This window comes from Plectropomus leopardus, chromosome 12 (assembly GCF_026936395.1).
Source record: "Plectropomus leopardus strain MGB_pleo_1.0 chromosome 12, ASM2693639v1, whole genome shotgun sequence".
In the NCBI taxonomy this organism is placed as follows: Eukaryota; Metazoa; Chordata; class Actinopteri; order Perciformes; family Serranidae; genus Plectropomus; species Plectropomus leopardus.
In genome coordinates this window covers 30,786,432-30,812,477 of record NC_142187.1, presented here as the reverse complement: position 1 = coordinate 30,812,477, position 26,046 = coordinate 30,786,432, and the positions used below count along the sequence as shown (strand labels likewise).

General features: G+C 42.2%; 1 protein-coding gene across 2 annotated transcripts; it reads right to left on the bottom strand.

The window, feature by feature from the left end:
• tmem200cb (transmembrane protein 200C, genome duplicate b) lies at window positions 1-26,046 on the bottom strand. 2 transcript variants are annotated; one of them, XM_088085804.1, is made up of 2 exons: window positions 25,601-26,046; window positions 1-2,214 (listed from the first exon to the last, which is right to left on the bottom strand). In XM_088085804.1, exon 2 carries the CDS (start codon window positions 2,179-2,181, stop codon window positions 619-621), a length of 1,563 nt encoding a protein of 520 aa, XP_087941930.1. In that variant the 5' UTR covers window positions 2,182-2,214; window positions 25,601-26,046; the 3' UTR covers window positions 1-618. The 2 variants fall into 2 exon arrangements, with proteins under 2 accessions (XP_087941930.1, XP_042354382.2); XM_042498448.2 differs by lacking the exon at window positions 25,601-26,046 and adding an exon at window positions 7,662-7,809.

Below are 26,046 nucleotides of genomic sequence, written 5' to 3'. Positions count from 1 at the left end.
AGATGTTACAGTCAAGTTTATTCAACCATGAATGCTTCATATAAACAAGTGTGCACATAGGGAAGACCTTGTGCTCAAGGTCCCAATCCTAAACCAAACGTCTACCTGAGATTCAATTCAGTTCACCTATTCACGTGGTATTCACATAACAATGTAGAGAAACAATTCTAGACTATTTTCTGTGGCATATTTGAATGCTACAGTACAACAAGTCCGACGGTTCTCAGTGACAGTTTTGGCAATTCTACAAGCTACAATGTTTGCCCTACTGTTATACAAAAGAAAAGTTCAAACTCAGATCAGATTTTCTTTTTCTTTTTTCTTTTTTTTGTTACAAATCTTTACTAAATCTTCTTACAAGTCTTTAATATTGCTCTTGCTACATTGAAAAAATAGAAAAATTACATCTGAATATGGAGCTGTGGATGTGGTATTTATAAAGAGCGGTGCTCTCGAGTGTTCATGGCTATGTTTCAATAGTCCTTTAGCTGCTTACTCTCCGCGTTTCCTTTCCTCTGTAATGGCCAGCTTCACATCAGCGATCAGAGAAGAAGGTACGAAGCAAAGAACAAGACATCAAACAGTTTTCAGAGGCTCATCTGCAAAAAATAAAAGAGTCTAGGACTCTGCAGAGGCGCTGGGTGTCACCTGAACGTCCTCTCCCTGAGCTGCTTCCTCCGCCGCTCTTGCTTCTGCGTCCGTTGCTGCTTCCTGTTCGGTGGCCACTAAAGAAGTGTCTGTGTCGGGGGCTTCGAAGGACTCGCCCCCGAGGTCAGCCAGTTTGATGTAGCCCTTACTGTTGGAGCGCTCCAGACGAGGGCAGCTGAAGCGCCTGGCTCTGTCACCTTGGCGACACACAGACACAGACAGGCTGCAGCGGCGTGCAGACCTGGGCTGATCCGTGAGGGAGTTGAGCGACAGCCGTGACCCCATCGCCCTGGCAACAGGTGATGGCGGAAACAGCTGAGTCCAATGTGGTTGAGACTGTGGTTGTTGGTCCGCTGTGTCTGTGCTTATGTCCTCATGGCTCTGATGGGGCGGCGGAGAATCCGAGACATCCTTCTCTTTGGCGTCCTTCTCCTTGGCGTCCGTCTCGTCGGTCTGGCTGCTGCTCGCTTGTGCCTCCTCGCTAATTGTTTCAGCAGCAGAAGCAGCAGTGGCCTCGATCACGACCCCTTCCTCCGAGTGCCCCTCTGCCTCCGCTCTCTCCTCCACCTCACAGTTGTTGAGTTTGATCACAGGGAGCGTGAAAGCGTTCACAGAGGAGGTGACGATGGAGGTGGTCTCCCACTGTCGGGGCTGCGGGGCCTGCTCGCTGCTATTGCTGTAGTCTTTGTAGATGCTGTAGACGGTGTCCGTGAAGGTCTGGACGTCCCTGGACCAGCTACGAGGCCGGCTGACCAACGACTGGCGCCTGAACAACTCATCGCCGCCTAACTCGCCCTGTGGACTGAGTCCAGTGGAGGGCCAGGAGCTGCGAGTGAGCATCCCGCTCGCAGGGAACGACCCCGACGGGCCCTCTGCGTTCCTCGACTGAGTGTAGTTCACCAGACCGTTCAGGGGCGAGTACTCCTTCGAGCGTATGCTGTGCAGATCTATAACTGTGGAGTAGATATCCCTCAGGTTGATGATTTTGGTTTTCTTGTCCCGGTTCTCATGAAGGACCGCGTTGGCGCAGATGAAAAGGAAAATTCCGATCCCCATCACCAGCGGGCCAAAGACTTTCAGATTGTCTGAGTACAGGTAATTATTCAGGAAGTCACACAGCAAGCCGCAGTGAGGGGAGGGGTCGGCGGCGCTGCTGTTAGAATGGCTCTGGTTGAGGGAACTTCCGGACGGAGGCTTATTGTGGGTCAAGTTAGAGGAAACAGGCGGACTTTTGGAGTAGCTCATCCTGTTAACATGGTACGCTCCAGTCCTGCGGCGCTCCTGGTACTGCTGCTGGTTCTGACTGGGCCAGTATCCCAGTACAGCCATGGAGATCCCCACCATGAGAACTACGACTCCGACAGCAGCCACGCAACCCGCCGGGGAGCACAGGTTGAGCTTCCCTTTCACCACCACCACGTCGTTCTTCTTCTTTTTCTTCGATTTCCGCTTCCTCTTGTTTTCCGCCCTGTTTTTGGAGCGCAGGGAGTCCTGGCGCCTGTTCATGCGCAGCAGGCCACCTGTGGCTATCATGGTGGCGATGGGACGGCAGGCTTGTCACTCAACCTGGTGAAACAGAAGAGAGAGAGTGTTAGGTTAATGATTTACATGATCAGAAGGAGGTTTAGACGTTTCGAGCCACCGAGTGAAAATGGTCATTCCATCAAGAGATTACACATGTAATCCAGATTTATTATTCGTTCAAGGATTATCGACCGGGCAAAGCTGTCAGCGATCCCTCAGGGACCAATACGGCCTCAGGTTAGTACTGCAATGAGTACTTGCAAATGTGTTTGGTGATACGTACCACTACAACACGATATAAACCGATATGTTGATGGCTTTAAGGGTACAAATCTAATTCTGACAGGCCTGAATCGATTTTCAGCTTCTCACTGTGAGCGATGGGGTCCAACAGCTAGGGCAGTTTTTTTTCTTTGAATTTTACACAAAATCTAAGTGGAGTATTTCTTTTTTGTCTGCGCTCTTTTTGTCGGTTCGCAATGAACTGAAGACACATATGACACCACGTACTACCGAGCACAAATCAGGATTTATCAACATTTGAGTCAGAGTCTAACGACATGTTGAGGGTTGTTTGTCAGTCAAATATGATGACGCAACACCCACGCAGCCCTGATGAAGCAGTTTTCAGGAGTTTGAACTCTTAAAACCTGATGTTTTGAAGTTTTACTTTTCAGTCATAAATATTTCATGTTATAGAGAATTACTTGAGATTTGAAGCCAAGTTTTCAGGAGCTTTAATATTCCAGTGTGGGAATACTCGTTGGTTTCTGGGGCAAAATGGGTTGGAAGAAAATGGGAGGGGGGCCCGCCAGCCTGGCCCTGTATCTGAGATTCCCTACAAGTAGAGTATACACTGCTTCTTAATGAAGTATTTCTCTGCTGGAAAGATAGTCTTTTTTTTTTTTTTTTAAATAAAACTAGGCTTTCGCTGCAGTAGAAAGATGCAAATACTTTTGAATCTGGTGCTCCATGACATAAAGCAGAGGAAAAGGACTGAGGCATTGACTTTTGTTCAAGAGGCAAAGAAACCACATCAAAAACCCCTCTACAACCACAGCAACAACAATGCACTGCGATTCACTGGACCCGCCGTGGATGGCTTAATGTCAGCTTAACCATTTCGACACAGGAAACGTGTCATGTTTGCAGGCTGATAACAAACTCCCAAATCACAGTTACACGGTGATATAAAATATGTTTCTAAAAACACTTAGAAACAGACAACACGATGACAGAATCCTGGTTCATATTTTATCAGCTGCCTAATTTTACTGTTTGATCTGAGTTTAAAAGAGAGAGAGACAGAGAGAGCCTTTTTCACCGAGTCTCAAATCAGATACTTTTTTACTTATAGCTGCTATTTCGAGCGCATAAGTACATTCACCCCGAGAAGTATGGCAAGATGCAGAGCACTGTGAGTACCTGGATGGTGCACTAATATGGACCACAAGCACATTTCAAACTTGTAAAACGTTGACCGACTACCAAATGCCAAAGCATTGTACAAATACTGTAAACCTGTGTATTTTTTAAATACCACTCTAATGCTGTGAAAGGATTACTTTTGTTCATTGGGTTGATTCTGTAATACTTCGGTACCACTGCTTTGGTTATCCAGCTAGCTGGCTAACAGCAGCAGTGTTGCCAGATGTACGATAATTATCGTGTATGTACGACCATCGTGCCCTGATTCCAAAATTGCCGTAATGTACGATAGTTTGACCACTGTGACAGTTACAATAGGCAGTTTAGTTCACACGTCTCATTTTAACTCTTTTCCTGGCACGAACATGATCTCGTTACAGTCAATCGTGTCGGTCAGCATGATGGATGAAACCATCGGTCAGCTGTGGACTGAACCATCCAGACTGAGAAAAAGCTTCTCTCTAAAGCAGGGGGTATGGGTAGATTTGTATGTGTAAGTAAGTTGTTTAAATACTAATAAAGTTATAAATTCAACCTATTCGTCTTTGTGATTGTGACTGGTGTACAGTGTTTTTTCATAAAACACGGTAATTTTGAGCCTCTGCTATGATAGTTTAACATTTCCAGTCTGGCAGTAATGAACAGCAGCACATTTTATCATCAGGCATTGACGTTACAAGTGCTTTGGCCTTGCTGAGATCGTGCTGTAGGGCTGTTACATGCTATCACAGAGTGCTTTTAGACATTTTACACCTATCACTATTGTAATATGACTACTGTTACTGTTATTGCTGTGCATCTCTTCTCCTCTCTCTTTCTCTTTTTTGTCATTACTGTAATTTAATTGTTATTTACGACATCTATTGCACGTCTGTCCGTCCTGGAAGAGGGATCCCTCCTCAGCTGCTCTTCCTGAGGTTTCTGTTTTTTTGGGGAGTTTTTCCTGAGGCTATGTGGGGGTCTAAGGACAGAGGGATGCTGTGTGCTGTAAAGCCCACTGAGGCAAACTGTGTTTTGTGATAATGGGCTTTATAAATAACTCGACAAAGTCCCTTCTTTGCGCCGCCTTTGCATTTTTACAAAGAACCAAACAACAGCGGCATCATGCAGCTCCAGTGTGCGATTTTAGAGGAAAGAGGCGTGATGTTTAACACAGCAGCGCTGGTCTCTGGTGTGACATATAACATACCCCCCGGCAGAGCTTTTTAAACAATAACAATGACATGGCAGGACATTATCAATCATTTATTGTCTCTGTTATATGGCTGTTGATCTCATCCTCGATTCGGGGAATGTACGAATCTCTCTGACCTCATTGTTTTCCCACTTTTTAGACATTAACAGCCACTGTTTTTCACCTTTCGAGTTATCAGGCACAGTTAATACCTTTCCAATACCATTCCTTTCCTTTCCAAGACCGTTCCACGATCATACCTTTTATAATAAGCTAATGGTTGTGGCGTAAGATGGAAAATGTCAAAGTTTTATGGTATACGGTATGACAAAATTACTATTATTATCCTTTACATTGATGTTTAAAGAGATGAAAATGGAAGGTTTTTTTAGGATTGCAACGATTGTTTTTTTGTAATTTAAACTTGAGTAACTTGTGTAGAAAGTCTTCCTTTTGAAAATAAGAAAAATAAAGGTGAGATTCTTGGTCTGGTTGCATTTTTTACCTATAGTGTACATAAGCAAATGTACACGGTATGATAACCATCAATTGTCATGCTGCGGTCTGTATACCTTAAAACCAGCATCCCACTGCAAAACTACGTGACAGTCATTTGTGGTGAGTGCACAACAGCTGTGTTTGATCTGAGACAACACTAACCTGTCAAAAATTGGTCAAGTGAGTACATAGTGTATACGGTGAGCTGCGTGTGAGTGTACTAATGGATGTATCCAATCTGAGACGCAGCATCTGTGTCCGTGGTGGCAGGCAAAGTGGATAAAACAATCTTCAGTTCAAGCAGCAGCACTAAAGCCAGTGAAAATACGCTGGATGACGGTTTGGCTGAGAGATGAGCGGGGACATCTGGGCGCTGGTTAGACGGAGGGAAGTTTACCACAGTTCATTTACACACACTGCCCAGATTGTTATGACACAAAGCTGGTTAAAAATTGGCAAAGCATCCCTTTAAATTTGCACCAAAGGCAGATGCAACATTAGTCATCAGATGGTCAGTAAACCAACAGATAACATCCATCTGCTGCTGCTGCTGGATCTATAAATACAATGATGTAAGTGAAACAGAGACAAATACCCAAGTTGACAGCAGGGAACAAGGAGTGCTATTATCTATATTCAGCTGTGCCGGTGTGATATCAGCCTATGAAAATGTAATGTGTCCAGACAGGAGGCCAGCAGGCATGTTCTCTCCACCTCACTCCCGCTTCCTTTACTCTCCAACCTCTCCGACTAACACTCTCCTCCCAACACTCTCCCTCCTGCTCAGATCACATCAACCGAGCGCGGCTGTGCGTCGACATGACGGCGTCGTTCACACATGCAGCACATCACAAAAGGCAAATGTGAGCTATTAGTCATTTGTTTACTCTCAGTAGTAGGTGTGCATTCTGGAGTCCAAAGTGCGATGAAGCCACACATCTGCCGATGAGCTCCAGCCACATGTGGTGAATGATAATGGCAGGATAAGGCTGATTAATTAGACCAGCATCCCCTCCTGGATTGTGCAAGGTATTTAATTTGACTAATCACGCCTAATTGTGTATGACTTAGGGCTTCATGAATAACTTATTCCACAAATTCCTTTCAGAGCAGCAATTAATAAGAGGTTTTCAAAGGTTGCACTGGGTCTCTCAGCCTTAAAGAGTCCGAAATAACGATGATGGAGGTTCTTTGACATCCCTTTATGATTATTACAGGCGGTTCCAAGTAGAACACTGAGTTCTGCACCTGAGCTTCAGCAAACAGCACACCGGTACTCAGCTGCTGTTTATGGCGACTTTTTTTTCCAGGATTTCGCATCCAATGAGCACTCAAATGCCTCCCGGGCGAGAGCAAGTCAACCTGCACTAAAACTGATAACGCGTAGGCGGACCTCTCTCTATGTTTGGAAAGGAGAAGGGCAGCAAACGTGGACCTGAAGTGGGTGTGGACACTGTAGTCTCTGTCTGCGGTGCTGAACAGGAAGCAGCTGCCAACTAGTACTCCCTAAAAGCTGCCTTGTCTGGCAGGAATGGAGATGGAGATGGAGGCCGGTGTGTTCGCGCTCACTCCCGTCCAAGCTGCGGGGGCGCATATTTTCGCGCAATGTTGCATGAGTAATCGACTGTTGACATTACGGCGCATCTGTTTCCCTTCTGCTGGAAAAAGCCCCGTGAAGCAAATATACGGAGGTGCTGTGGAAGGTTGGATTGGATTTGGAGGGAGGAAGAGAAGGAGGAGGAGGTGCTACCCTGAAAATGTCCAGAGCCAAGGCGACGCACAACGACGCATCTCGCTCCAAGCACAAAGCCAAACAGTGTATTTTTTGGGCTCGCAAGGTGTAGACAGATGACAAACATCCACACCTCATCCACGGCCTGACGAAGCCCATGCTTTCATAACTAACGCAACAACTACGAGGGCTAATATTTGCAGTCTATATTTATTTAAACGCACGATCTCTTTTATTTAACTGCAACATCAGAGCCGTTAAAAAGTTCAACATCCATCTTTAGAATATTGCTATTTTCTCCTTCCACTCCAATTTTTACTCGAGATCTTAAAAATAATGTATTAAATATCAAAGACATGCAACAAAATGACACAATTTAAACGTTAAAAGTAAACGTGCTGGAGTGCGCATTGATCCAACGCCTCCCTGACATCAAAACTCTTGTCCGTCGATTTATTCCAGATCAAAAACACTCCCCAACTAAACCTCTCCGTTACACAATTTAAAAAAAGACTTCCTAAACCCTGCTTTACCTCGACACAGCCTGTAAGGAGTCAATGTAGAATAACACAAAAGATGCACGGATATCCAGCAGGAGGCAAAGACGTAGGAGGTGATTAAAAAGGGGGAAAAGCGTAAAAACAGCGAGTCTCTTACCAGAAATTGTGCCTTGACAATCAAGCATCTTCAAAGGCGCACTCCTGTCGTTCAGCCGTGCATGTCGTGGTGCGCCACTTTGGTACCGAGTCTGGAAGAGTGGTTTCCAGTTGAACGCGGACTCACAATAGACCGGCAGGGGCGGGCCAACTGCATTTCCATTGGTGATTATTGGGCAACGTGAAAAATGAGGGCTGCTGAGGACATTTATCATACTGTATGTTAGACTCCAAGATTTTTTTCCTCAAAAAATAAATAAATAAATCTTACATGTGTGGAATGAAAAACCAGCAACCTGCAGAATTAAAACTGACTGTCTATTGTACAGATGCCAGTTGTATTTTTTTTATCCATTATTGTTGCACAGTGCTCTGGAAATTGAGATTGCACACTTATTTGCATGTGCATACCTCTGATAAAAAGGTGGAACATAGAATGCAGGAATAACCTAGTGTGTGTAAAATTACACATACATTTAATGTGGGCTGAGAAAGGCAAATTTGAATAAAGCAAATTCATCATCTCTTACATCACGTGCCTCCCTGTTCCTACCTTTCCCCCTTGGTTTGCATTGCCATAATTGCTTGTATGCTGCATGTTTAGCAAAATGAAATATGACAGAGTCCAGATGTGTTTCAGTGACTGGAGACAGAGGCAGCAGCAGCTATACACTAGGCGGGAGGGTTGGTGGAGGTAGGGAGGGTGGAGGGGCATGAATTACAAAGCTGATGCTCCAGAGAGCTGACTGCGAATTTATGACCCAGAAATGTGTTTTGTTTACAGCATAAATTAGAGCAAAAGGAACAGAGGAAAAACTCCAACGTGTTTGCCGCAGTTTGGAGTCAAAGTATACACGGACAAGGGGAATAATCCGGGGGGGTTTAAAGAGCTGTCTTTAATCCGTGGTGTTAACGGGTGCTGTGTGTGGGTCTGGAGGTCTGGAGCAGCTTTCAGTATAGCTCTAAGCTCGTGCAATATAGGAAGATACTGACACACAACAGATGTTTCTGAGCTTCTGACAGGGACTTAATACGTCTTAAAACTCTGTTGAGGCGAACAAGTATTCCAAAATATGTTGTTCTGAGAAAGGCGGCAGACACTATTAAAAAATCATTGACTGAGATTACTTTAACTGTCTGTAAAAAAAAAAAAAATCCATGATATGGACTTTGCTGAATTTAGGCCTATAGTGGTTGCGCAGGTGGAAGCTCCACATAAGTACACTTACTCATTTTAAGTGACTGTGGATGAGAAGCTCAGTGCCAAAAATGCTATTTATTAGAGAGCTGTAATCACCCACTTAACATTTTGGGGGCCATTTCACTTCCTGCAATCTGACCCTCGAGGGCAGTCTTTTTTTTTTTAAACTCAACAGCTAAAAATACTTTTTCATAGCATTACGAATCAAAAATCTTAGATCAGGGCTCTCAAGTACTGATGACAAAGTTTCATTTAGGGTAACCAGCATATGATTGAGGGCCTCACAGTAAAGTGATCAAACTATGTCTTTTTTGTGACTTTTTTTGACATATCAACACTTCACAAAAACTAAAACAGTTTACATAGCCTACATTAAACTTGCTTAGTGGCCTATGGTGTCAGAAACTGATGCACAGAGCCTTTAGCAGCGATATGAGACACATTTTTTGACACTTTGAGCAAATACCACAGTAAAAAAAGTGAGAATGTTTGCTATACCTGTCCAGATGCTTTTATTACCTAAATCTAAAAATGAAGTTTGTTGCTTATATCGTAAGTAAATTTCTGGTGAAAACGGAAGTTTATTTCAAAAAGAGACATTGCATGTAAAAAAAGATAAATTGACACGCCATCCCTGAATGTCCAAAACTGATGCCTGAGGCGTACCTAGAGTGCCAGAATTTGACTTTTAGGGCCTCTGACTGAGCAATGGTATTTAACATGTTGGGAACAAGAAAGTTGAGTCTAGTTTCCACTTTTAATACTTTTAAAAGGAATAAAATAGAGAAACAAAACAGTGTTGGACACTGATAGCATCTATCTGCAGCAGTCCAGCAACAGCTACTGTTGCAGTTTTATTAGAGCATATTTGAATATTGCAGGTGATGTGTCCCCCAAATATATATTATAATTACTGCCTAATATTAGACTTTCTTGGAATTAAAGTTGTATGCACATGGGAAACCCCACAAATTAATATTCTTAGTCACATCATCTGCACATCAAACCCAAATCATATTCAAGAGATTTCAGCAACTCTTGATTTCAATCACGAAGCAGTTTGACAACATGCTCCCACATTTCCGACAAGTTTGGCCTGATATATTATCTACTTCCTCGATATTTCACTTTGTCACCCAGAAAACAAGATTCCCTGTTCGCTCCCTCCCTTGTAGACAGTAATGTGCTCTGTGCCAAAGACTTGCCGGCACCTGCACTGCTTAATGAATTTAATATATTAAAGAGAAGGGAAAAACTTCATTAGTTTTTACACTATGTAGAGCAGCAGAGAAATAATCAGGTTGTTGGCAAAGATGCTGCTATTGATTGATATTCACATTATAGCTAACTCATCGGGAAGTCTAGTTTCCGTGACCTACAGGTGAAAGAGTATCAGACTGCAGGAGCTGCAAAAGATTTACATTAATTTCTGCAGACTTTCCAATTTCCCCTAATGACTTTACCCTCACATACTTAATCATTTCTTATCAAGACATCCCCAGGTAATTAAACTCACATACAGTGAGGTGATGAAGTGGGTATTCTCAGTCACAGAAAGAGAAAGAAAGGGAAAACGGGCAAAGTCGGAGAAGGAGCCGGCTGGAGAGATTCTGAGAGTTTCATTATGTCACACTCTCCTAATACTGAGTCTTTCATCTTTGGGAGGGGCATTCTCATCCACACTGCAGCAGTAATTCAATAATTCAATCTAATCCCCAGTGATCATATCATATCTGTCACGGTTATTTAAGACACCACTCACCCATTCTGTCCGCCTTGAATGATGTGTCTTCTATACACAGTTCGGCTTCTATACCATTTTCCGATGCTTATCAGAAAATGGATCATCGCTCACACAGCCAGGCTCCCAGGTGACGGTGCACCACGGTCGGGCTCACATGTACTGTAGTGTCAAAAATAGTTCCTGTGGATCTTCTCCTGAAATCTATCCGCACAGCCGGAGAGCAGAAAAAGACACTCACTTTGTCCTCTGGCTTCCTTTACTTGACACTCTTTCTGTGAGCAATGTGCTGGTTAACAGTTAGAGAAATAAAGTATTTGAAGTGGTATCAGGAACTGCGGGGGGTTCATTTCGTTTCTTAAGCTTGGGCTGTACTGGCTAATTGGGGATGTGGAAACTTAGGATGTGGGCTCAGCGAGAGATCAACTCCCTCTGGGACACGTTGTCATCATTACAGCTTTATTTGCTGGAGGAGTCAGAGGGCTTTGCAGTAGCAGACAGAAAAGCAGTGCCGCCTTGTGAGGCCTTAGAAATGAAGGCACAGTAGCTGCGAGCTTTTACAGATTTCAGGGAGTTGATGGGCCATCAGATAAAGTGGAAACAACGACTCTGGTCTGAGTTGTGAAGGAGCAAAGAATCTGTCCCCTGTTGAATGAGTGCACTCAGAATGAGGCTGCCATTATTCTTTATTTTCCTATAAATCCAATGAAAAGGCCAAAAGCATTGGTCTGTCTCTCAATACTTTACAACTTCTACCTCGTCTGCAGTATGCAAAGCTGGATATACACTACATGACTTTCACAATCCTCAAAGACTCTGAAAATGCTGGGAGTTTACACTAACTCACGGCTTCTGCAGATTTTTAATGACAACTTAAAAACGGTGGAACGTATACTTAACGACTGCGCCGGATAAGGGATCATAAAGCGGGTTTCCATTACAGATTTGTACAAAAAATAAGTGATATTTTTGAAATGTCAATGACACAAATTTGCAAGATGACTGCATTTCCACGTTACGCAACTTCTCCTTTTGTGTTAACACTCCAAGAAGCATGGCGATAAATGTTCAAAACATCAGCAGGTTTATTTATATTGCAGCCACCGCACTAGCTGTCGCTATTTCCAATCGAAGACGACATAGGCGTGTTATGTGAGCGATAATGGAAAGGTAAGCCCCTTATACATGGAAGCTGCCACGTCTGAGGGATTTCTGGGAGGTGATAGTCCACGATTTCACAGACAAATTGTGGATTCAAAACTTCCAGATAATCTGCTCAACTTTTGAAGAGTTCTGCGATGCAATGACACCTCTTGTAGCGCCTGCTGCATCATGCCCAAGAATGTCATGTGACTCTTTGTTGTGCATCATGTGACCTATAAAAGCAAAAAAGTGCTTCCATTGCAGTTTTGCGCAATATAAAATTGGATAATTGGCTTCAAAGCCCGGTGAACTTCTTGAGGGCCTGGTTCAATGCGACTATCAACCGAAAGCATCAATATTTCCCGCAATGTCGTGAAACTTAACAGTCAGCTATCTTTCTCCAGAGATACAAACAGCACCTTTAAGAATACACTCCATTTTTATTCCTGATATATTTCATAACCTGGATTTTCTGTTAGAACACTACGAATTCCCCAAAGGATCCCACTATCACACTCCCAACATCCACATGTATAAATCACAGCTGATGCAATAAAATAGGGCCAAGAAGAAATAACTGTAAATAAAGTATCCTTCTTTGCAATGTAATTAATAATAATTAAAAACAACATCAGCGTTGACCTTGAGTGTTGGATTGAAGCCACACCATGTTCATTATCTTGCACAATGGCAGCTCAAACACTGAATGAATGGCCCTTCTCATAAATCACACCAGTTTCCCACCGTAACCATCATGTGCACCATTGTGTGCTCAGGTACTGTTGGGAGAAGACCTTCTTTTGATGAATGGCCGTTAGGGTCCATCTGCAGCTTCTGGTTGTGGCTAATGAGATGCGCGACAGCGCAGCGACTGATGCAGGTCATGGAGACATATGGGTATTTCTGGTTTCTATGTTCGGCAGCCATGCGTCTCTGACATCAAACGGGGCACTGGAAATGGAACGAGACACCCAGTATAGAGACACAGGGACCAGTAGCTGAGTTACGAAGGAGAAAGAGTGCGTGTGAGTGGGAGGGGAAAGCAGCAGGTGAAGACTTGCTCCCAGCAGGTAGCCAGCTCCCACTGGTGACCTTGTTTCGTTTTTCACAGTATAAATGGCTGATGAATAGGCAACCGAGGACCGGAAATAGCGGCCAGCATTAGCTCACATATCATCAGCTGATAACACTAATGGGAATTCACGGGTAAAATATGGAGGTAATACAGTCCAGTGATGACGGGACACTCGGGGACCACATTTGGAAAATGACAAGAGGCCAGGGGCCAGTCAAAGCTCCATACATGTTTCTAGGATTTTCGGACATCCAGCATTTTAGGATACTTCTAGGATTTCGGGACATTTCCAGGATTTTAGGACATTTCTAGGATTTCAGGACATTTTAGGATGTTTCTGGGATTTTACACGTTTTTAGGGGATTTATGACATTTAGAGGATTTTAGGACATTTTGGAGAATTTAGGATGTTTCTAGGATTTAAGAACATTTCAAGGATTTTAAGATGTTTTGGGGGATTTAGAACAGTTTCTAGGATTTTAGGATGTTTCAGGGATTTTAGGATGTTCGGGGGGTATTTAGAACACTTCTAGGATTTTAGGAGGTTTCAGGGATTTTAGGATATTTCTAGGCTTTTTGGACATTTTTGGGGATTTTAGGACATTTCTAGGATTTCAGGACATTAAGGGCTTTGTCATGCTGTTTCATGCACTCTGGCACCTTATGTATACTAAAAGTACAAAAACAATTTCAAATGTGAATCAATTTATTTTTATTCTCATTAAATAATGGTTGGGAGGCCACCGATTCGGCCCACGAGCCATAAGTTGAGTGTCACTGATAGAAGATTAGCCTACATGAAGAACTCTGACACCTCTCTTAAGACTGTACTGAGCTGTGCCAAAGTTTGCCAAAAAGAAAAGAGTAAAAACCCTCTTTTTTGTCCTCTGAAGCTGCTCATGATGAGGACAATAAAAAACAATGAGCAGAGTGTGCATTATCTCAAGAAAAGACTGTAATTACAATCCTCAACATCAAAAGCTCCTTTCCTCCTAAACTGCAGGATCATGAATCCTGTAGGCTGAGCAGCTACAAAGAAGCTGTTTTTTCCACTGTTTAGTTTCATGGCCACATTTTGTAGTGCAGCGAGGCAGTTGCGCAATCAGAGGCGATACTCTGGGCTCGCAAGATGCAAGCTTCATGGGATCTCAGTAAGAAAGCTTCTTTGATCTCCCATCCTAGATAATATAGGTCATCTCTTCAGGGAGAAACAACAAAGACCAAATGAGGCGGAAAATACCATTCAACCCACCTCGGTGGAGCAAGAAGCAAATAGTCCCGCCAATACAGCTTTGCGGACCACAATAAATAGCCTTACAGACCTATTTTTAGGGTCCTGATCTTTGGCATTTTTAACACAACTGTCCATCAGCTTGTGCGCTGACGAGAGGAAAAAGCAGTTTCTCTAAAAAAATGTGAAATATTGCATCTGTCATTTCCTCTTCTGCTGCCTGTATGTGGAGCCTGTTCAGACTGGGTATCCATGGCAACCGTTTTATAATGCCTCACGAACACCTTAGAAGAGGGCTCTTTTTATCTGGGCTGGAGGGCTGGGACAGAGGCAGCGGAGTATCAAATGAGAGGGCAGAAGTGACAGCTGACGGGTTTGTACATAGAATATTTTTTCAGCTGACGTCTTTGTAAGTCGCCCACCCTCAAAAGGGGTGACTTGCAGAAAGGCAAAGGATATGGGGAATGATGAAAAGAGCTCACCCTGACAGAGCAGAGGAAATATGATGACACTAGATGCTGTCAGTTTTTATAGCGAGGCCAAATGTCCAGGAAAACATCTTTTGGCTGCAGATTTTGAGACTTAGAAAGATCCCATCATTGCATGTGATTTGGGGAGACATTCTGGCACTGACATTCACTGTACAGGAGCATGGTCTCCAGATCCTGGAGGACGAGTCCAATCATGTGGAATTCAGCAGGCGTGAGCATGATGGGAGGAGGGCATACAGCCAGCTGGGTCTTCTGCAGGGGTGAGCCAGAGCCCATGCCAGGAGCTGACAGGACCAATCAGGGAAGAGCTCAGGCCTCATCCATGCATGCTAATCAGCCCGTCACAGGAGCCCGGGTCGAGGGCATCTGCAGGGGTTCATCGCCATGGATACGGCAGCAGTCACATGATATTACCTGAGCAGGTAAACCAAGTGGAAAGAATGTGGTAACTTGGCATCGGCTGCATGACCTTCAGTTACATCACTGCTTCTCAGAACAGTCAGACGGCTGCAGGGTGAGGAAGCAAAAATATTGACATTTTTCTGGATGCTTAGTGGCTAAATTGCTGCTTGATTAATGAATGAACACAACACTGAATATCTCTCCATTGTTGTCTCACAACAAGTTGAAGAGAAAACAAGAACATTTTGTCTGGAAATACAAAGAAGAAACACAAGAGCACAGATGGCAGAATTAACAAAAGGATTGTGCGGCTTTTGTGGCTGCTAAACCTGCACAAATAAGACAAAAAGAAACTGTGTACTGCTCAAAGCATTCGCAAAGGGTGGGATGCACCCCTAACTGTGCTGCCATGAAAACACGTCTTGGTGTGCCTGTGCTATTTGTGCATATTTAAATGAGGTAATATGCATGCATTTGGCACAAAATTGGTTTCTTACTATGCCTCATTGCAAGAGCAGTCCTATTCACAAAGATCAGTGGTGAGACATGCAGTAACAGTGAAATGATTAGCGTCTTCAGAGAGCTGGTGGTAACTGAAGCCCATTTAAAATGTGGAATGAGCTAAACGAAGAAGTCAAGCCATGCACAAGCATTACTCGTTTTAAGAAGATGCACAAAAACATTGTTTTAAAGAAGTATAAGGATGAGGAAAGACTTTGAAGACTCTCATCTGTCTATGACATAGTATGACATCCGCATTATACATACAACTTGAATTACTCTTTATAAACTGTAAATTGTGTGTTTGGTTGCCTGGAGGTGCATGCACGTATGTAAGTATGTATGCATATTTTAACTTTTGCATTGATCTGTTGGTTTGGCAGCCTCAGTATGGTTAACAAAATGAGACTGGGAAATGCTGTTAAGCTCTGTCAAAAAATCATCGGCACTGATTTGAATGATCTTGGCCACATTTATCAAGTCAGAGCCACTCGGAGGGCAAAGGCCATCTTGGCAGACCCTCATCATCCTCTCCATGCAGAGTTTTGGCTCCGTCCATCAGGGAGGAGGTACACTATTCAAACAGATGCTTGAGATCATTTGTTCCTTCGGCTATTGGATTCTTGAACAAACTGTAGACCAAGCTGCCCCACACTAAACAAGGACTGATGAACTCTTTAACTTATGATGACTTCCTGTGCATGTATAATGTGTTTTACTATTGTATTATTTATGATGATGTGTGTTGGTCGTACTGACTAGTGTTGTAAACCAAATTGCCCCTCGGGGACATTAAAGACTTCTAAACTAAACTGTTATGTTTGATATATATGAATATGCATGTTCATGTGTATATGTATGAATTCACTGGTGCATATACTATATGCACATGTGGATATATGGATATGTGTGTGTTTGCATGTCTGTAAGTCTATGTGTGTAAATATGTGTGTGTGTATATGTTAGAGATGAAGTTCACAAATTAATTAAGTTATAATTAAGTAATTAAGTAAATTAAATTAGTTAAGATTAGCTAAGAGAAATAATAAGTTTCTCGTTTCTCCTACTCCTTTTCAAACATATAAGATGCAATTTCTTCTTGCTAATTTTAATCAATTAATTCAATTTTTTTGTATAACTATCAACCACTTTTGTGAGTGCCATTTTATCATTTAAAAAATCCATCCATCCATCCATCCATCCATCCATCCATCCATCCATCCATCCATAAGGGGTGTCAAGCCCAGACTTTACAAACAGCCTGAAAATGTCTTTTTCTATCTGCCATTTTTCTGCCCACTGCAATCTTGGCACAAAAGTGACATTAATACGTTGCAGCATGGATAACTGCACTCAGCTGCAAAACTTGTGGGCGTGTTTGTCCTGTAATTTCGTTGGCACAATATCTTTTGTGAATCAGCTCTTGAGACGGGGCAGATGGCCACTGCAAGTAATACGTGATTCATGGTGCTCAATGGCGGCAATCAGTGCTTTGTGATTTCGCTTGAGAGTCTTAAAGGAGCTGCGTAAAGCTTTCAGATGCAGATTCAGATTGTCTGCATGTGGTTCTCAACAAGCCCCCAGGAAGTGTGTCAGGCTCTGACGTAAATTTTACATATTGACTGAAAGTGTAATTGAACTTTTTGGGTCCGTCGGGCCCAGAAAGACTTTTTTTTCCCCACAGACTTACATTAGGAAAGAGACATCTGTAAATCAGTGGATCATTTTTAGTGAACATCAAAACCCCGCAAAATGAGTCATTTCACAATCTAGATTGAAGCTATCCAGCTGATAACAATTGGAAAGTCTTAAAGAGATTTTTAGTCGGATGATCCGCTCAACTTTTGAAGAGTTATGTGATGCAGTAATGCCTCTTGTAGCGCCTGCTGCATCATTAGAGAGCCAGTTCCTACCGAAAAACACATAGCCATAACATCATGTGACCTATAATAGTGAAATGTTTCCAATGCAGTTTTGTGAAAGGTGGCATTTTCAAATCGCCTGAAATACCACCTCATGCGAGCACTAAAGCTTTTTCACGATTAATTTGAGTTTGGTTTTTTTTTTAATTTACGTGTTTCCATTAGACGTATTCTATATTTGCAAACGCAATGTGCAGAATTTGAGGATTAATGAAAACCTGCCAACTGGCTCCATTTTTCACCCAGAGGTTGCTGCGTGGTCAGAACGGCATCACTCCGCTAGAACCTTTACACAGCGAATAGTTGTTTTCTGCTATATTAATGCTGTGAATGTTTCCTACAGCTCCTTTAAAATCCTGCCGGCTATAAACAAAGGAAGTCGTTCATCATTTCAGCACAATCCTATCAGTGGATTTTTGGCTAATGTGGACTGTTTATCTTTCTCACAGCTCTGCTCCTGTTTCTATTTTCAGTTGTGTGACACATATGGTGTTACTTCAACTTTTTGTAAGGTGGTTTTGGAGACCAGGTGGTTTGAAGGGAGACCAACCAGAAAACTCCCCCGAGTGTTTCTTTTTCTTTTGGATAAACTCTTTAATCATATTAAAAGGCTCCACTGAGTCACCAGATTGAGTGACACAAAAATATCACTAAATGATCGATGGTTGTGACTGCTGGGACTTCATTGTCCTATTTCAGCTTTGGGGAGTCAAATATGCTGTAGATTTAACAACATGGATTCTCTCCAAAAACAGATTTGCTTCTTCATCCAAAAATCTTTTTCAATGCATATATTTGGCACATTAATCACTTATCTCCATCACAACATTTCCCAGTTGTGTAGCAACTGCCTGAAAATGTATTTCCACTCAAAAGGGTTTCATCCCGGTGGTCGACCTAACACAACCACTTTTGACTGCTTTTATCCGGAGCATCTTTGAGGTCATTCATCTTTTTATATGCTAATATTTTAATCAGCATTTCCCGATGAATTAAGGCTTGGCAGGGCTCAGACTCATTTGTATTAATTAACCTTTACTGCTGGAAGGACAGTTGATAATCCTAACTGTCTGAGTGTATTCGGAGGATTTTTCCTCTGCAGACTGAATGATATAAATTGAGTAATGACATGTCAGTGTTGTGCTCTGATGAGAAAATCCAGTTTCATCATTCCACTTACTGGATTATTGACCTACATTCAGGCCTTTCTTAACTACAAACCAGTCATACTAAAACAAATTAACCATCAACGTTATGTTTGTGATCGCGATTCAGCGCACTCTTCAGGTGGAGGTCAAAGATCTCATTGATGCACAACCTGGTTTGTCGTCAATCTTTGGTATTGCACATAAATAACAAAATAATGGTTAGGAAGAGACAGAAAGCAAAGCAGAGTAAAGTTTGATCAAAGAGCAAGAAGGCAGAACTTAAATAGGTCGATGTGCTTCGGAGAGAAGAAAGCACATCAAAGAACAGGAATTATTTCAGCGAGCTTTTAAACAATGTTAAACCCGAATGAATTGATTTTTTTTTGGCGGCGGCGGCGTGGGGCGGCGCAATGAGCTGTAAACACAACCCTGACATACATAAAGTTGATATGGATCTGCATATTTTAACATCCTGCAGATACAGAGTGTCACCAACAAAGCAAACTCAAGACCAACCTTTTTATTTTGGCTTTTAATCTAATTTTATCTAATCTCTTGACTATTCATTTATACATTTTAGTCCTTTTCACAGTTTTCCTGCTTCCTTCTTATATAATTTTATTATTTTTTAAATATTTATTTATTATTTTACTTTGTGCTGTTATCCATTCATTTGCCCTTCATTTACAGTTTGAGTATTTTACTTTTTAATTAAAAAAAAAACATTCTTTATGATTACTATTATCATTTTATTTATTTTTATTTACTTATTTTTTTATTTCTATCTTTCTATTTATAGGTTATATATTGCCTCTGGTGTTTCTTCACTTGTGGTAGCATTTCCTCAGTTCCTGCTTTTATTGATTTTTCTGTTTTATTCACATACTTGTGTGAAAAGTGCTATGTCCCATACAAATTGATTACTATTAACATGTTTTTGGTGTCATGTTTCTGGCCAACTGATAAATCCAAATTCAATATTTAGTGTCTGTTATTGGTCCGTGGGGAAATATCTGGCTCTTGAGCTGCTAAATGTTTAACCATGTACCAGCTGTGGTCGCTAACTGTGTCAGTCTGCTGTTTCAGACCTGTCTTTTACATACAGGGTTCATACAACTTACAACAAGTTACACTTCAGTTTCCAGGTGAAAGTCTGGGAGACCATCCTGGTGAGGCTTGTACATACATTAATGTAATGTTTTATTACCTGTGAGAAACGTTTCTCTGAACATAATACAAAGTTATTAACAGAAACATACTTAAGAAAGCAGTTAAGTGACATGCAAACGTAATTTCTAGCAGACAGGGTTTGCTGCGTGATGCTTGGTCGGTAGCATGCAGTGGGTTTTTGTCAGAACTCTTGCTGAAAACAGCTGCCTGCATGTAGAAGTAATAAGAGCACTTAGAGTGAACCAAACCAGTTGTGACCCTTAAAACCTAGACAATAATCTGAAAGATGCTGAAATACTCCACAGAGCTGAGCTAAACTGCAGAGTCGGGTTATAAAATCTGTGTTGGTTTATCACCATGAGCTATCCCTTTCATAAATGCTTAGGCATTTGATCCAGTTTTAATATAAAAATATGGATTAGAGCAGCTTTAATATAGCACCACATCGAATGCAATCTGGTAAAGCATTCCAGCAGCTCGAGCTATAAAAAAACCAAAGGCATCCTTTGAGGAAAAACATTGCAGTGCTTCAACCGACAATTGGTAAATTCAAATTTCTCTGCAGTTACCTGTGAGAAAAAGCTTTGACTGACTGTAATATTACTGCAGCCAATGAGTGCATTGTTTTTGTTATGCTGGTGACGTGTCCGTGGCATGTAAGGTCCGTATCATCGATAACACCCAGATGTCTGACCTGGTAATCCTTGTTATCATAATTCACCAAAACCTAGCCAAAAAAACACATTTTGTTACAACACCGGTCATTATAGTAAACAATTCGCGCTGCCAAGATAAACTCGTCACATTATGAGTGCGGGCAGCACAACATGTTGTGTAAAACCACTCAGACATGCTACCGTTATCACCTTCTGCTGCTCTGGTGAGCGTGAGTGGGAGACAGAAAAACGAGTCGGTGGAAGCAAAGAAATACAACAACAACAAAGCAGGCTTTACACTGGCCCGATACCAAACGGTCCAGTGAGAGTGCCTACTCATCACTTTCCTCTGAAACACACTCGGAGCAGTGGAGTGTGTCAGGACGGTGACTGATCGGCTCTTTTGTTTTAACTACATTATCGACACGGGCAGTTGCTTATGTGCTCTTACTTTGCTTTATGTTAATGCATTTAGCGGCTCTTGTTGTGCACCGTCAACTCTTCACCATATCAATTGATCTTATGTTTATAAAAACCAATGAACACGAAGTACACGGCTGCTCAGTCTGCAACTTCCACCGCTCTCACTGAGTCCTTTTCAGCCGCAGCACGCGGCTGTTTTCAGGGAGGACGCTCTAAAATCCTTACACTGGCTACCTGTCACTGAGAGAATTGATTTTAGCATCTCACTGTTTGTCTATAAATAACTCTGTGGCTCTGCGCCAAAATATTTCTCTGAAATGCTATGAACCTTCGAGGGCCCTCTGGATATCTGGGGCCAGCATTTTGACCATCCCAAGAGTTACTGTGCGTTCACAGTGGGCGCAGCGCGAATGCTTTGCACAACTTGTTTACATTCAAAGTCAATGCATAGATGTGGATTGATGCGAATTCACACCGGGCAGTGTGATTGACGCGACACAAAAGAAGTGAAAGACGCAATTGAAGCGGCTTGAATGAAGCGAGTTGCGCGTTTTTGCAAGAGTTGAAAAGTCTGAACTTCCGCGACTGATTCGCACCGCGATAGCCGATCAGCATTGAGATCCTCCAGTGACATTTGATGACGTATGATGTAGTACATACGGGCGGATGTTCATTCAATGACAACATGGACGTACATTTTTTACTCTTTGCAGAGGTTTGCACTGTTCTTCTAATTTATCTGTCAAGGTAGAACTGGAGGTACGATGAAGAAATTCTGACGCAGAGTAATCCAAAGCAGCGAGAATTGTTCAAGGCGTGGTGACTGAAATGTTTCACAGGGATTTCTGTTGAAGCCGAACTCAATAGCATCACTCACATCCTACAGATTCTTCAGCGGCAAATTTATGCAGCGATTTCATTCCCGTTTACACCTCATCTTGACGATGCTCTGTTGAAATGCAGTGTGACTGAAATAAGGACAGTGTCCTGTTCGTGGGTCTGTTAATGAGGGAGTTCACAGAAAAGTGTAGCCTGTAAATGCTGTGCACATTCAAATAATGCACCGCTGTCACAGAAGGACCCGCTGTGTGCCAAGAAAAGCCTTTAAGTGTCATTATATTACAGCCACCAGCCTGCACCTTTGACACAAGGCTGGATAAATCAATCAGTTCATACTGTTAACAGCTAAATCTGACCGGCACATCAGCTTCGTCTGTTTTGAATCGCAGTACAACACTTTCCACTCATTTGTCAGTGCTGCCCGTGCAGCTTCATCTATTTGTTCTCAGCTGAAGGAGATCAGTTCTGCTGCTGCAGTTTATCCACTGCTGAGAGATTTGTCTGAAGGGCTTAAACAGCTCCTTGCAGAATGAGGACTTCCTGAAGCCAGCTCCCACTGAATGTAATTCCAGATGTTGCATCCTTACATCTGGAAAGAAATGCTGCAAGGCAGAGTGGCCTGCACGGACCTCCCCGCACAGCCTGACATGATAAGAATAGATTGCTGACACATACATTTGATAGAAGGATGTGCAGGATTGAGCCCCGCAGGTCCTGATGATGGACGGCTGTGCATGAGGATCGAGATCAGATGGAAGGCCGGGAAAGCGGAGAGCAGCTTTCGACTAAAGAAACACTCTAGGGGGTCTGAAGACATGCGTGGGCTGAAACAAAGATTTCAGGCCATTTTCCTCCCTTGAGGGCCTGGAAGATGCTGAGGTTTGCTTTCTATGTCAGACGTTGACTGCTGGTGAACAGTGTGTCAGGTGGGGGCAGTTAAATCATCAATCTAAGCTTGATATTTGACAAAAAATGTCAAAAAAATCACAAAATGTTTCTATACTTGGCTGAGGTGGAAAGGCTGATGTGTCAATAAAAACAAAATGCAACAAAGTGCAGAGGAAACAGACATGAATTATGACATGCATGAAGCATGGGTTTAATTTGTCACTAAAGCTTCTGTTTCACGGAAGAGACAAAAAATGGTGGCTCGCAAAAACATCAGCTCCTGGAGCAATGAGCAGAGTTTAATGTTCCTCAAATTAATATATGAAACAATCTCAGTCCTTCTGCAGTTGTTACATGGCACCTGATGAAAGGGCAGTTGTTGATGTGCTCGACTCGTAGTATTCAGATAGCAGTAGTAGATGGAGACTGACTTTAATTTCGACTTTATTTTGCAGATTTACGATGATCTTTTGCCCATTATAATTAATATGGCCACTAGAGGTGTGACCAAACTATAAACCAGACAGCAAGCAAGCCAATGTGGAAGTGCCAGAAACTGCAGAAGGATGGCTCCAAAACAGAGTTAATCCCCATAGACGCCCACATTAAAATGCCCAACTTTACAGCAGAAATAAACATCTCTACAGCCTGGTGCAAAAACTGTTTTGACTCTATAGCTACTTTTCGTTTTCATGACAACATTAGATTATGCAAAGTTATGCATATTTAAGGGCAGTGACAGGCTTTCTGCTGGGCGACGCTACAATCTGTGAGTCAGATCGCCCCTTGCTCCTCCACAGCTTCACCCTCTTGTCCAAATATGATCACTTATGGCTCCAAGCTATTACAGTCAAAATGCCAAATTCAAAGAGGCTTCAAAGCAGCAGTCAACAAAGCAATGGGTGACGTCACAGTAGTTACATCCATTATTTATACAGTCCAAGCTTTGCATGTAGATGGTTGTAATAAGTTTCAGGCTTTAAAGAAGCTGCTCCTGTGGCATGACAAAACTCCACGCTGCCCAGTTTTACCACCTACATGTAGCTCTTTTCCTACTCTGAGAGGACAAGCAGCAGCAGCAGAGTCAGTCTGGAAAAGGATCAGAGGAGCCAAACATGAGTCACTAAGCTGAACCTCTTTGTCCTCACAGTGAGGTTACCAAATGGTGGTGGGAGCCATGGATTTGGTCCCAACAATGGCATCATTTAACTGCAAGCAAAGTCCTGTACGTGACGCACAGGCAGTAAGGCTCTACAGCAGAGAATATTCTCTGTACGGTTGCAAAGTGTCCTCTTGATTGGCTGGATATGAACTTTCAGAGCAGTAAAATAAGGACTTGCAAAACACAACACCTTTCATCTCAAGGTGAACAGTTATGTAATGTACCTTGAATGTTGAGTTCAGTATGAATTAAAACACAAGTTTTAATTAATTAAAGTATTTTCTCTTCTATAAAGAGGTAGAGAGCTGAAAGGAAAATGGACTATTTTCATTTTTGCCTCATATTTGTCATCTTTTGGGTAAAACAGTCTACAAGATGAAAACTTACAGCTGCTAGAGACTAGGCTCTGGCCAGTGTAAAAACTTTCCAACTGGTTTGGTATCAAGCCAAACACCGGAGAGGACCAGTTTACCAATTTTTTTAGCAAGTGTCCCACAAATCTCAGCTGCCAATCCTGAGTGAATATAATGACATCATGTCCCAAAGGAAAACAAATATGAACTTCTGCCATTTCATGTAAACAAACCACATAGCTATCAGCTGTGCACTCGACTGCAGTGTAGTTTATTTATAGCCTAGCAATAGGTTTCTATTTCTGGTGACTGCATTTAGGCTTCAAAAATCCTGAAGGTGGTGTTTATTTGTGATGATTATCTTGCTGAACACAACATGGAGCATAAACATTTGTTTACCACAGAGCTTATTTTCTGCAATGATCCTAAATCCAGTGGAAAAATCCCATAGGCTTTTTGATGAGGGAAACGGTGACGTTATCTTCCAGTTTGGGCTACAGAAAAACATAATCCATGAGGTACTCTATTGGCTCAGAAAATGCAGCATATCATGATGTCAATCCTGTGTATGCATGATATGCTGAGTATGTTAGATGTAAAACTAAAAAGAAATACAGTAAAAGACAAGTAGCGCAAATATATGAATATTTCAATCACAATATGTTTAATGTGCAGTGTGTATAAATATAATTCATATCAAATATGAGGAGTATTAAAATGCAATAAAAGGAGGTGTGTCCTGACCAACCAGTGTAGTTATATGATCCAGCACCGATTTTGGTTCTCTTAGTCACATGACCTGGAAGCTGTCAAATTGAAAATAACATTAACCTTGTGTCAAAGTAATTTGTTGATGGTCCCTGAGTGAAAACCCTGTACTGCCAACAGACGTTCAAGGCGACACTGCTGGATCGGGAGCAAATGTCTGTCCAATATCCAACCTAAAAATAAGTTCACGCGGTAATTATTTTTATTATCCCACATGCAAAGTAGCTTTATCATTGTTGTTGTTTATCACAGCCTCCAATATCACAATGGTTTCCAGCAATTTTTTTTGTGACAGTACACCTAGTGGAAACAGCATGTATTTTCTCCATGTGCAAAATATGGTTAAAAAGACGTCATCAGGTGGAAAAAAGTAAAACAAACAAATTTCAAGGCAAAAGCCCAGAATGACACCCAGAAATAATACAATGCCATGTGTTTATGCTTTAATGGCTGTGGGATCAAAAACTGCAGTTTGAATGGGTTTCAATTGTTTATTTGTTTTGCACCTAACTGTATGAATTTAACCATTTTGTTAACACAGCGTATTTTAGATTTGCTGTTTAGATCTCAGCTGGAAATACCAAGATTATACAAACATACATAATCTTCCCAAAATGTACCAAAATGCTTAAACACAGCCAAAATTATCAAAAAATAAGAATGACAAGCACATTATATGCACCCAGCAGTCCCTAAGGGGTTAACACAATAACCAAACAAACACGAAACACAAGCACCAACAAACAACCATTTCTGAATCACCAGACAGCATCAACATCTGTAACTAACCTTTACCAAAACAAACAATAACACTGAACAACTTACCACCATGTTTTCATCCGGCGGCTGTTAGCTTGAATCCAATCCAGCAAAAATGACACCAAGTCCACTGGAGCCCGTATGAAATGTCCACTATGTCCAATGTTGAACACGAAAACGCACAAATATTCCCAAAACTGTCCATGGCGATGTCCTCTCCTCTCTGCTTTAGCGCACTTCAAAGCGTCCGACTTGAACTTTTTCCATCATGTTAGCTAACACACGGCTAACGTTAGCTACCTTAGCCGCTACATAAAACACATCCAACCGCTACAAGTTCCCCAGACACGATCCGGACTGGCGTCGGTGATGATTATTTTGCCTCTGCTTGATTTTAAACGGACTTTGGACTTTACTTTTTTGGCGTTTTTACCGAGTAGCAGCGACAAAGCAAACAGACAAACAGAGAATCAGCTCCCACCTTTGACATTTCAAAACTTCCGTTGGTCGCG